Raw genomic sequence first — 12,949 nt, 5'->3', positions numbered from 1 at the left:
TGGCTCAAGCTAAACTGCTTCACTTTCCACAAATGTCTTGAAGGCTCTTTGTAACAGCAAAATTTGCAAACAGCAGAATTATCTCAGCATTAACAGGTATCTAACATGGAGATTTTGTCACAACCATCCAGAATTCCTTCAAGCAGAAGCATTACCACACCCCAATTCTGACAAATTTGTTGTTTTATGTTATTTTGATAAAAGAAGGTAAGTTTCAAAGTAGCCAGGATAACCCCACTGCCAACTCTCTGTCCATTAAATTAAAATTCAGTATCTTCCTACCTGAACATTTCATTTCTCATTTGCAGTCAGATGTGATGGTAACAATGAGTGGAATGATCATAGCCACAAAAACATTTCAGAGAGAAAATTAACCACAACCTAGACCACATTTTTTGGCCACAAACTGGCTGTGAACAGACAGCAATTCTTATGTAAATATTAACCACCTGTCGAACTTGTCTGGAAAAGTTTACTAGGTAAGTAAGATCTAGTAGGAGACTGTTAATATACTTAAGAAGCGTCAAGCATGCCATCTGTAGCTCAAATGGAATGGATTAGTTCTGTATGCAAGCTACAGAGCTCACTTCACTTATTCACCTGCAAGTCTTACAGAACACCTGCAGCTAATGGTTTATTTACTGCAAATAGCATCCAATGCTGTTTGCTGGTACATGTGCATTTCTCCCAATTTTACCATTAGCTACAATGTTTACAGAACTAAGTTTTGAAATTCCTTAAGATTCTCTGTTCAAAAAAAGTCTTCAGGAGTATTCCCCGAATCTTTATCCTGTGCATGACTGCTTCTAGTAGGCACCACATCTGACTTCTGCAATTGAAAAATGCACACTTTTAACTGAATTTTAGAAAACCTCCTACTGTGCACAGATTCCCAAGTCACAGCTGACATCAAGTGTAGTAGCGTTTTGTGGCTCAGGGTAGGATGAGTATTGAAGAAAGATTAGATAGATGAGGTAAAAATCCAGGTTCACACAGGTTTTTGGACCAAGTAAAAGGGAAAGATCTGCAAACTATTCAAGTTCAATTTATTGAGGCTTCACTACATTTTTGCCTGCATTAGCCACACCCTACCTCTCACTACGCAGCTTGTCTAAGTCCAGATGCATAACTCAGTTTTGGAGAATACATTTTCTAGCACTTGAACACCTACAGACTTGAGTTTTAGAACATGAGTAAGGAATAATCAAATTTATCCAGATAGTAAAAAAATGCTGTTAAAACCCAGACAGGAAAGAATTCCTTTCATTAGACAAGATTTCTTTTACTCAGCTATTGAAGATGCAGATAATGTATAGACTTTAAAAAAAAACAATAATCCACAGTGGAAAACACTACCCATGTGCATTTTCATTGTCTCAGCTCTGACTTGAGAACATGAGTACTAACACAGTAGTTCAACTTCCTTTTGCATCTTTTGCAAAAGACATATCCAGGTATGTCACCAATACAGATTTCTGAGATTAAAACTTTTCCCTTTGCGGGGGGGGGAAGTTTAAACATATCGTACACCAACTCTCAAACAGGGGAAGCAATCAGAGAAAAATCTGAAGAAAGGGAAAAAAATCTATTTCTATCATTTACATCATATTTTATGTCAAAATTAAGTCCTATAGGGCATGCAACTCTATTCTGAGCTTCTCAGTTCTAGAACCAGAAAATTTTCAATAACTGAAATGAAGTGTGACAGAGAAAACAGGTAACGTGGTGGCCATTAATGATCTTCCTTAAATAGGACAGAATTCATAAGTAAGCCACACTTTGAAATAACTAGTTATGCAAATTAAAGCCTCCAAAGCTCCTTTAAGCTATATGCACAATATAAATAGTGATTGATATACATCTAACACTGGGTGATTTATGATTCAGTGGTCAAAGGTGACCCCTTCTATAAAATAAAAGATTAGGGCTTTGTTTTGTTTTTAATTCTGTTGCTTTCAGAAGCTCAAGAAAAGGCATTATGGATTTTGTATTAAGCTGCAAGTGCTAAGAAAGAACACTAAGTATGTTATACAGACATCCCCTATAGTTACACATCAGAGCATAAGTCTCATCACCGTTCATTCCTTCTCCTTCTTGAATTATTGTCATCAGCAGAGATAGCTTGTTGTCCAAGAGCCACACTCTTGCTTTTTTCCTTCCTTCAGAATTAAATGTAAAACATATACAAATATACTTCTATTTCATAATATATTCTCATGGCATCATCAGGTCTAAGTGACTGAGCTAAAAACAGGTAACAGAATCCAAGTAAAACTGAAATTTCCATGTAAGGTATGTTGAAGTTATTGACAAGGATTTAAGTGCCTCACTGCTGTTAGGCATAATCAGTATGTAATTCAAAACACGGAGTATACGACTTAACCTGTAAGTACATACAGTATTCCATAAAAGTTCTCAAATGACATACCAATAATTCAGATTATAGCAGCACTGTACACTTTTTCTCTTATTTCTCTCACATTTTCTCTTATCCTCTATTCATTTTCCTTTTGTTTTTGTTAGAACCAGCACTGAACAGCAGAAAAGAAAAAGAACACCTACAGAATCCCTTTATAATAATAATACTCAATTCCCAAATGCCAAGAAATTCACTAAACAGGTCTACTTGATCCACAGCTAATCCTCATCCAACATGGGGTTTAGAAACAGGAACCAAACAAGACTTGTTCACCTTTTCTGGTTTTTCCTGACTCTCAAACAACACAGAAAGAAGAGACCAAGCTTCTGTCTTCATACAAACATAGAATCATAGAACGGCTAGAGTTGGAAGGGACCTTAAGGATCATTTAGTTCCAACCCACCTGCATGGGCAGGGACACCACGCACAAGATCAGGTTGCTCAGAACCCCATTCAACTTGGCCTTGAACAAATCCAAAAACAGGGCATCCACAACCTCCCTGAGCAACCTGTTTCAGTGTCTCACCACCTATACACTAAAGAATTTCTTCCCAGTGTCTAGCCTAAATTTACCCTCTTCCAGCTTAAAACCATTACCTCACATCCTATCACTACACACCCTGGTAAAAAGGCATAGGCCCAGCTCTCAAGCCTGTAGAGGTCCCTCTTAAGGGCATCCCTTCCCTCCAGCATGTCAACCACACCACACAACTCGGTGTCATCATCAAACCTGCTGAGGGTGCACTCAATGCCACCCTGATCCATAAACTGTATGTCAGGCCCTCATCCATTCCCAAGTGGAGCTCCATGGACTCCAGCTGGTTGGTTATGCAGAGTGTGACACCTCCTCCTCTTCTCCCCTGCCTGTCTCTCCTAAAGAGCTTGTACCCATCCATTCCCATGCTCCAGTGACAGGACTTTTCCCACCATGTCTCAGTGATGCCAATAACATCATAGGCCTGCAGGCTTGCACACATTTACAGCTCCTCCTGCTTATTTCCCATGCTGCATGCATTGGCATAGAGGCATTTAAGCTGGGCCTCCACTGAAGCTGCCTCACTGCCTGGGATTACATTATCCTTCATTTCAGGTACACTCCTGCTGGCCTGTGATCCCTCTTCAGGCCCAGGGCATCTCTAACTCAAATTGGCTTCAAAGGGGTGGCAGTGGGATGGACTGAGGATCCCCTCCCTGATTAACTCTAGTTTAAAGCCCTCCTTACTAGATTGGCAAGCCTACTGTCAAAGATACTCTTATCCCTGAAAGATGAACCCCATAAGCCCCTAGGAGACCAGGTTTCTCAAAGCAAGTCCCACGGCATAGAAAGCCAAAGCCTTGGCTGTGGCACCACTGTTGTAACCATTTATGGATTTTCCCAATGCAATTTGCCCTTTCGAGCCCATTCTATTCTACCAGGATCGATGCCCTGTGCTCCCAAATCCTGTATTGCCACTCCCAGGGCTCTGTAACTCTTCTTCATGGTCTTTAGATTGCTCCTGGCTATATCACTGGAATCCACGTGAAACAGCAAAAGCAGATGGTTGTCAGTGCAATGTACAAGTTTGGGCAGTCTTTCAGTGAGATCCTTTACACAAGCCTCTGGCAAACAACAGACCTCCCTAGAGAGTGTGTCTGGTTGGCAAATGGATGCCTCTGTACATTTTAGGTGAGAGTCTCCCACCACTACCACCTGTCACTTCTTCTTGTTTGCACTTGTCATCTGGTTAGCCAGTTGAACTGTCTTGTTTAGCTCGAGCAACTTACCTGATGCAGCATGGTTTTTTTCTTCTCCAGTCTGCAGAACTGTGAAGCGGTTTTGCAGGGGCACCTTGGATTTTGCAGGAAGCCCGCTGTTTATAATCTTTGGAATCTTCCATTCTTCTTCTTTCTTAGCCTCTTTCCTTTCTCTGCATGCTGGCAGGGCATTTATTTGCTGTGTGAACACAGGCTCTGTTTTTGATGCAGCCTGGACTGCAATCTACCTCCTTTTCTATCTCCCTGATGTTACACAGCCTTTTCACAGTTTCCCTCAGCTCAGCCACCTTCTGCAGGAGCCACCTGGGCACAACCTATGCATTAAGGTTTCCCATTTAACCCTGCCCAATGCAAGAGGTCCAGGCACTTCCCACAACCTGCCGTCTGTACAGCAACTTCTCCCTTCAACAGCTCTGTCAGAGTCAAGGCATCCATCACCACTGGGGTGGATGGCGATTCACTTCACTAACTGCCATTTCCCACCTATAATTCTTGCAGACTGAGAATCAAGAGACTCCAGGGCTAATTTATCGCCTTTATGATCATGTGTAACAAACTGCTCCCAAAACAAAGTATTAATAAATGTTTAATGAATAACATTTAGTGAAACAATACAGTGAAATTAAAGTCAATATACACTAAAGGCAACCTAAAGAAAGGGCAAGAGAGAACCTCTGGCATTACCACCACATTATCAAATCCTGAGCCAAATGTAAAGATGCCAAGGTAAATCATTTATCTCCCTGTCAGATAAAATTCAAGCCAACAGGGGTCCTGTACTCCAAATTAAGAGCACTGCACTTCCACAGGACACCACGTGCCCTTTACCAAGAATCCATGAGGTAAAAATGAAAATCAAGCCCTACATATTAACCATACCAAAGACAGAAATATAATATCCATCTTTCTGTTTTTCATAGTAGAGGGAAGAGTTACAACCTCACACACTTGCAACTTCACTTCTCCAGTTACAGCATTTTTCACCATAGCTCAGTAACAGCAGGCTTTTTTAGTTCTACTGATCAGTTACCCATTTTACCTCTATAGTCTCAATCAGAAGAACAGACCATTAGGTTCACAAAATGTAACTCTGCCTGCCACAGAAGAAAATTTTATTGCTGTCTAAAGGAAGTCAACTTAAACTGCATAAGCTCAATTTCCTTATTTATTAGATAAATAATAAATAACAACAGATGCTGTATTAGCAGGAACTTATCGCATCTGCTGTCAGCACTGTTTAATGTAATAGCAATAAACCTTTGTATTCTGAAATGAAGACAATCCTGCAGTTGATTCAGAGTCAAGATACTCCTTCTCCCAGCAGACTGTCATCATTAAGGTAATCTAACACAACACACTCATCTAAAGTATGTATTCGTTTAAAAGTGGTTTCAGTCACTTTAACCCTTTTATTATCCAGAGCAAATGAACCAATTCAAATCAAGCATGTGTCAATTTACTGGCATCCTTGCAAAAGTCACCTGTGGATTTAACATCAATACAAAATGACACCTTATATCTGCCTTTGCTGGCAGGCAAAGTGTGTGTCAAGCAAGAGTAAAGGAAACTACAGCTAAATTAAAAATTCTGTTTATTACATGGATCCTCAACACTCTTACCAATCCATCACTTTACACTCTTTGGAGCTTTTCAATAGAATTTTGTGGCTTAACAGATATTTTAAATCTTTACTAAACAAAAACAAAGATGAAATGCTACTGGGCTCCATATCCTGATTTTAATGAGAGAAGAAATTGAAAAAATTGTTGGCCCATAAGCTATGAACAAACAACTATACTGAATAATACTTTGTGGGACTTGCTTCCTATTTTCTCTCCTCCTCTCACCACAACTGTTTAATCACCCAAAATGTCAAGAACTACTCAAAATATCCTTTGACTCTATCATAAGACTTCCCACAGGCTTACTATGGGGGTAGTACTCTCCAGAAATATTTTTCTAGTTCAGAAATCCCAGCTGTGGGCTGTCAGAAGACCACACACCTTTGACTTCTTTAGAAGGTCCCAAGCATCCAAACAGTATGTGGCTTCGGCCAGCCAGTGTTCTCAGCCAATATCCTAATATCTTCTTCTGCTCCAAGTGAATATGCTTTGGTTTTGGACCTGTCCTGTTGGAAAGCAACATAGTGAAAAAGGAAAACCCACATGCCTCAAAATCTCTAAATAAAATGTTGACTCCACTGTGCATAGCAGAGTTGCATCATCGCTAGCCTGTGCTGTAATCTGGAGTGGGGGGGAGGGGGTGTGTGCTTATTCTATTGTCATTCTTCCCCCGAGGCTCAGGTTCATACCTATCTGAGCTCTTTACAAAGGTCTTGAGCAGAAAAGTACAGTTATTGCCTTCAAATGTTCTCAGTGCTGTGGTTTTATCAGCCAAACGTTTTGAATGTTTAATAGCTCTTGGGTTAAAGACACAGGGAAAAATTAAGAGGATTTCTTAGAATGAATAGGAATAAAGTTATCTGCAATAGCTTCTTTCTAACAAGGAATTTAAACTTATTGTTCTTGACCTTAAGATGGCAGGTTGCTTTCATACAATATAGCATGGTCACAAAAAATACTGATCTAACATGATCTAAACCTTGTCATTAAAGCTCCTTCTGAGCATTACAAATAGTAAAATGTATTTTATTTCTGCTTTGACAAAAAGAGAGACAACTATTTTTAACACTTTTTCTAGCTAAACTCTAACTAGAAGCAAAGTTACATTAGACACTCTTTAAGTCACATGGGTCTCTGTTGTAGGAGAGCTTTTGTTAGCTTTATTTGTTGTTATGCTGCCAGATCTTACCCACAACAATAAACTATAAGTTCCCAGAAACAATCTCTGAGCTTGCTAAAAAGTTACCTTTGTTTGCATTACTCAAGAAATATGCAGGACAGAGAAAATTTATAGCTAGAACAAAACCCATGGCCTATTTTACTAACTACTACATTATAATCTACAACAACAAAAAAAATCTTAATATAAATATTCATCAGCTGAGATTTTTAAAAGGATCTAAAATAGCAAGAGGCACTGGAATTTACACTGGGGTATTGATGGAATACATTCACGCACTTCTAAAGTATTGACTTTGTGTGTCATGCTGATTTCTATATTACAAACACATCTACAATATAAGTAGTTTTTAAAGTATTTCTGAATACTTTAAAATTAATTTTAAATTAATTTACTATTAAATAGTAACAAACTAATTCACACACCATACCTAAAAGACTGTTATCCTTTGCCTGGAGAAAGAAGATCCAGTGCTTTGAAAGTATCAACTTAAACTTCAGAGTCAGTCTGGAGTTTCAGTATTTCATCACTATTTCAAGAGGACTTACGATCATAATTTGTGACAGAAAAAATCCGTGACACTCACATCATGCTAGTAGTAGTTACTAGGAAAATAGCTCCCTAAATCAATGACAAATTGACTTAAATGGCACTGAAACACAGCTGACGACTCCTAGGTAGCACATTTCCCCATCATAAAATATACATGTTTTCTTTCCTGCCATATTCTACATTTAAACAAAGCTGTAGGTTTCATTAGCTTTAGGTTGGTTATTTAAGGAAAACCAGTATCAATTTTAGGGTTGTGTTCAATGCGGTTTTTATTTCACACTGCATCTCTAGTTTAAAACTTTTGAAGCCATCCTATCACACTTCTTTGTTTACCTTTCTTTAACCTGTGTTTCATAATATCAGGCAAATAGTTGTTCCAATAAAGAAAACTAAGATACAATCTCTCAGTTTTGGGAAATGTTCTAATACACGACAAGAAACAGCTAACCAAGCTTTTATCTGTTTAAATAAATATAATTTTTGCTTGGTCTAATTCTTAAATAACAATTTAAACAAGAATTATCTCAACTATGTCCAGGTTATAAGAGCCACACATAAAACCACCACCTGCTGTGCAGCATTAAACATTCAGAACTTACAATATACTTAGACAAAAACATGCCACTGTCATTACCATCTTTTCCTGAATAGTTTGCAGAGGCAAAAGATTCCTCCCTTCAGGGAAGCACCAAATGCAAGAATAATTTTGTCTTAACTCAGTGAAAGTCCAGTAAAACCCGTATTTTAAACAGCTTTATCATTACTTCAAGCCACATAAACAAAACCATTCCTGAAACCACCACATAAGAGTGCAAGGACTTAACTCCACAGCAAAATAAGTTCACAGCCAAAGTATTCAGGATCTACTATAACATTCCAAAATTTGCAGAAGCTTTATCACTGCAGAAGTTCCAGCTCATCCTCAATCTTAAAGGTATGTATTTACATATTTGTAAGGTAAGCATATTAAAATACTTTCAAGAGGTAGAAGTCCCTTAAAGACAAGCATCTGCTTATAGAGTGGGGGTTCTCAGGAAGGGAACCAAAAACATGGAGAGTCTCTCATAGCATATCCATGGTCCTATAAGCAGTCCTTAAAAGTACCATCCAGATCTATCTAACAAAAGAATTGCATCCTTTCCACTAAGTAGTCAGAACAAAAGCAGTATCATTAAGGTTTGTAACCAAAACTCTTCAGCTAATTACTAAAAAGCAGTACATTTGTAGAAAGTTTTCTGTGCATGCTAAGGAAGGTAACTTGATACAGAATATAAACCATACTAAAAGAATCACTGTCTCTAAAATGACGTTAATAGAAGCCATCTTCAAGTTGCAACTTGTTTCTTAGTTTTATTGTGCACTTCTACTTTTGTAAGAGTTCCAAATATTTCTTTCTATTAGAATCTGTTAAGTAAATGTAAGTAAACCCTCAAGGAACACTATTCACTCATTTAAGACTCCTGTATGTTGGTATTTTCCCCCTAAAGCTATAAAGCTTCATTCAATAACAGAAAATGAACATCTTTACAGAAATCTGTGTTCAAAAAGGAACAAAACACATTTCAGGTTTTCTGAACAATCTGTAAAAAATTGAGGCTATATGTATGAAGAAGGTGCATCCTGAGATAGGAAAAGCATCCTTTCCACTGAATCCTGACAGAATAAGCGATACATAATATACATGTACATAGAGCTCTACCTAAAAATACACAATCACGATGCCAGCAGAAAACGGGTTTTTTTGCTCTAAATGACAGTTCTAATAATTACAGATGGTTGGAAAAGGCAGGTGGCCTAATAAAAGAGGCCTTGAGATGATGTTCTGACAGCCTTGGTCACACAGCTGAGTTTTCTGCTCTACCTAGGAAATTGCAAGAACTGGGCTTCAGCTTGCTGAAGCACCGAAGTGATGTATTCAGGCAGACAAGACCAAAATCAGGCAACAAATCAAAATTTTTACACATGCAGCTCTAACTCCCTGTCTTCAGTGGTACTAAGTCAGGACCAAAGCAGCATACAGGGAGAAAGGATTGGGAACGGACCCTGGCCCTCTCCTCACAGATGCTGCAAGCATAGCACAGTCTCCACTTATTTGTGCTTCTAAAGGATTAGGATATAGAATCATAGAATGTGCTGGGTTGGAAGGGACCTTTAAAGGTCATCTAGTCCAACACCCTTAAGTGAGCAGGGACCTCTTTAACTTTAACTCGATGCTGTTGAAGCCACACCTTGAGTACTGTGTTCAATTCTGAGCACCATTGTATAAGAAAGACATTTGAGGTCCTGGAGTGTGCCCAGAGAAGAGCAACAGGGCTGGTGAGGGGTTTGGAGGGCATGTTGTACAAGGAGCAGCTAAGGGAACTGGGGCTGTTTAGCCTGAAAAAAAGAAGGCTCAGGAGAGATCTTATTGCTCTCTACAACCACCTCAGGAAAGTCACAGAGAGAGGCCAGTGTTGGTCTCTTCTCCCAAGTTAACTAGTGATAGCATGAGAGGAAATGGGTTCAAGTTGTGCCAGGAGAGGTTTAGGTTGGGTATTAGGAAAAATTTCTTTACTGAAAGAATTGCTGGGGCATTAGAACAGGCTGCCCAGGGACGTGGTGAAGTCAACATCCTTGGAAGTGTTTAAGTGTCCAGATGTGGCACTTCAGGACATAGTTTACTGGTTGTAGTAGCTGGATGACAGTTGGACTCAATTATCTTGAAGGTCTTTTCCAACCTTGATGATTCTATGATTCTAGATCAGATTGCTCAGAGTCCCATCAAGCCTGATCTCAAATGTTTCCAGGGATGGGGCCTCCACCACCTCTCTGGGCAACCTGTTCCAATGTTTCACCTCTCTCATAGTAAAGAACTTCTTCCTGATATCCAATCTAAATCTACCATGCTCCAGTTTAAGACTATTAACCTTGTCCTACTGCTACACACCCTTGTAAAAAATCCCTCCCCAGCTCTCCTATAGGCTCCCTTCAGGTACTGGAAGGCTGCTATAAGGTCTCCTCGGAGCCTTCTCTTCTCCAGACTGAACGACCCCTACTCTCTCAGCCTGTCTTTTATAAGAGAGGTGCTTTGGTCCTCTGATCATCTTCATGGCCATCCTCTGGACCTGCTCTAGCAGCTCCATGTCCTTCCTGTGTTGAGGGCTACAGTGCTGGACATAGCTGCGGCCTCTCCTGAGCACAGAGGCAGAATCACCTCTCTCAACCGGCTGGCCACACTTCTTTTCATGCAGCCCAGGATGCAAATTGCCCTCTGGGTTGTGAGTGCCCATTGTTTGCTCATGTCCAACTTTTCACCTACTAGTACCCCCAAGTCCCTTTCTGCAGGGCTGCTCTGTCATATCCCCCTGCCTGTACTGATAACGAGTATTGCTCATACCCAGATGCAGGACTTATACTCGGCCTTGTTGAACCTCATGAGGTTCACATGGGTCCAGTTCTCCATGTCCCTCTGGATGGCATCCCGTCCTTCTGGCGATAATCACTTAAAAATGGTATTGCAAAGGGAAAGCAAAGGGCAGATTCCGTGCCCGGGACAGAGCACGGTCAGCGAGGGGCCCAGCGCTCCGCCGGCAGGGAACAGCCGGGCTCCCATTCCGGCAACATCCGCGGTGCTGGACCCGGGCCGACCCCCGCCCATTTCTGCCTCCAGCCGGGCCGGCCGGTTCCTTCCGCCACCCCGGTCTCCCACTTGCGGCCTTCCCCCCGACCCAATCCCCAACCCTGCCAGTAGTTTGATGAGCGACACTCGCCTCTCCATACCCCAGCGAAATCCCTGCACGGGACCGCGGAAGGACAGGAATGGGGCCGCGGGGGTAACTTTGTCTATTTGCAACTGTACGCGTTAACCTAAGCCACCCCCGAGGCGAAACCACTTCGTTCCCGTGGCGGGACATGTCCCAAGGGAAGGGGAGGAGAAGCCTCCTCTTCCTGCGCCACCCTTTCGCAGAAAAGGGGGGCGAGGAAGAATGGTTTGGGGGAGAGGGGAGACGACGCACGCAGCCTCCTGTCTTCCTTCCCTGTCCCGTCTCGTCCATGTGCGCGTCCTTCCCCTACTCCACTCCCCGACCCGTGGGAGTCTGGCCCGTGCTCCCCTGATCCCGCTTCCACCCCCCTCCCCGCCGCCGCGGACCCCGCAGACCTCCCGGCGAACCAGGGGGAAAGTTTGCCCAAGTCCGACAACAAAAGGGACAGCGGCGCTTCCCTCCCAGCCGACCCGGGCCCCGCGACGCCCCGGCGAGCTTACCTCCGGCCGAGCCCGGCTCGCACCGCAGCACCGAGGCGGCCAGGAGTCTCAGCAGCAGCAGCAGCGGGAGCGGCGGCGGCGCCGCCTCCATGTTGTGCTGCCGCAGCAGCTGCCGGAGCCCACGGGCCGTCTCAGGCAGGCTCCATGCTCGGTGCGCAGCGGTCGCAAGGGAAGAAGGCGGGGAAGGGGGGAGGTGCTGAAGCCGACCCTCCTCCTCACGCCGAGGCCAAGGAGGGGGCTGGGATCGTCGGGTCGCACTCGGAGCCCGGGGTGGAGCCGAGGGCGCACCTTTTCGCCGCGTACCCCAGGCGTGGGTACACGTAGGCGGGAAGGGGGTTGGGGAGAAGGTGGGATTTCAGGGTCTTCTTTATTTTTTTCTCGTTTCTTCTGGAGCAATCACTCCTAAACCAGCTGGGAAGATCGGAGAAGATGGTTCACTGCCTGTTCAAAAAACAACCTTTCTTTGGTGGATTTAGAAGTTAAGCGTGTGGATGCCCGCCCCTTTTTCTGACTCCAGGCAAAAGGGTGGTTGATTTCTTCCCAGATGGAGATTAGCTGTTTCCTTCTTCCTCCCACCAAAACAAACGTTTTATAAAGCCACTCTTCTACAAAACATTACTTTCCAAAGAAAGGCACATTCAACAATCTTGCTGCCTCTTCCCCCTGTTCAACATGCCACCTGCTCATATAAACATGTTACTACAAGGAAAGGGGCAGAGAAATTCTGTCCTGTGACATGAGGCCTTTTCAATGCTGGGGACAGGCTTCATAGAGCTAAGCAGCACCCAACTCACACTGAAACATTCTGCAACTTTTGCACTACCGGACTATCTTGCCAGATACTGTCCCCACCTCCCTAGCAGGAATAAAAGGAATAGCATAAACTAAGAATTTTAATTTGAATCTTCATTTTTCCTTGTGCTGACACCAATTCTATGACAGGGAAAATGTTCCTAGATGGCTTTCTGTACAGGTAAAAACAACAAGGTCCTACCTGGCACACCCTTAGAACATTTTTGCAAGTCATTTTGCTGCAAATCACATGCAAGTGCTTAACAAATGGATGTTAAGTTTAATATTTTTTTTTACTTTCAGAGATCAGTGAGTTCCAAGTTTCCCAGTTGCCATGTATTAATTTATCTGTGTTGCTGTAAGTGCTACAGCAGCAGCTGAGATTT

The 12,949-nt window shown here is 42.3% G+C and overlaps 1 protein-coding gene across 6 annotated transcripts in view; it reads right to left on the bottom strand.

Moving 5' to 3' along the window:
* Positions 1–11,948, bottom strand: part of LRP5 (LDL receptor related protein 5) — a 170,337-nt gene extending 158,389 nt beyond the window's left edge. For 5 of the 6 annotated variants that reach the window (XM_051620242.1, XM_051620243.1, XM_051620246.1 and 2 more), the window contains exon 1: positions 11,772–11,948. In XM_051620242.1, the coding sequence (XP_051476202.1) occupies positions 11,772–11,862 (91 nt within the window). In that variant the 5' untranslated portion in view covers positions 11,863–11,948. Of the gene's footprint in view, positions 1–6,177; positions 6,210–11,771 lie in introns of those variants that run through there. The other variant, XM_051620245.1, reaches the window with a different exon arrangement.
* Positions 11,949–12,949: the final 1,001 nt, after the last annotated feature.

Source organism: Apus apus, chromosome 5 (genome assembly GCF_020740795.1).
Source record: "Apus apus isolate bApuApu2 chromosome 5, bApuApu2.pri.cur, whole genome shotgun sequence".
In the NCBI taxonomy this organism is placed as follows: Eukaryota; Metazoa; Chordata; class Aves; order Apodiformes; family Apodidae; genus Apus; species Apus apus.
This window is presented reverse-complemented; position numbering and strand designations above follow the sequence as displayed.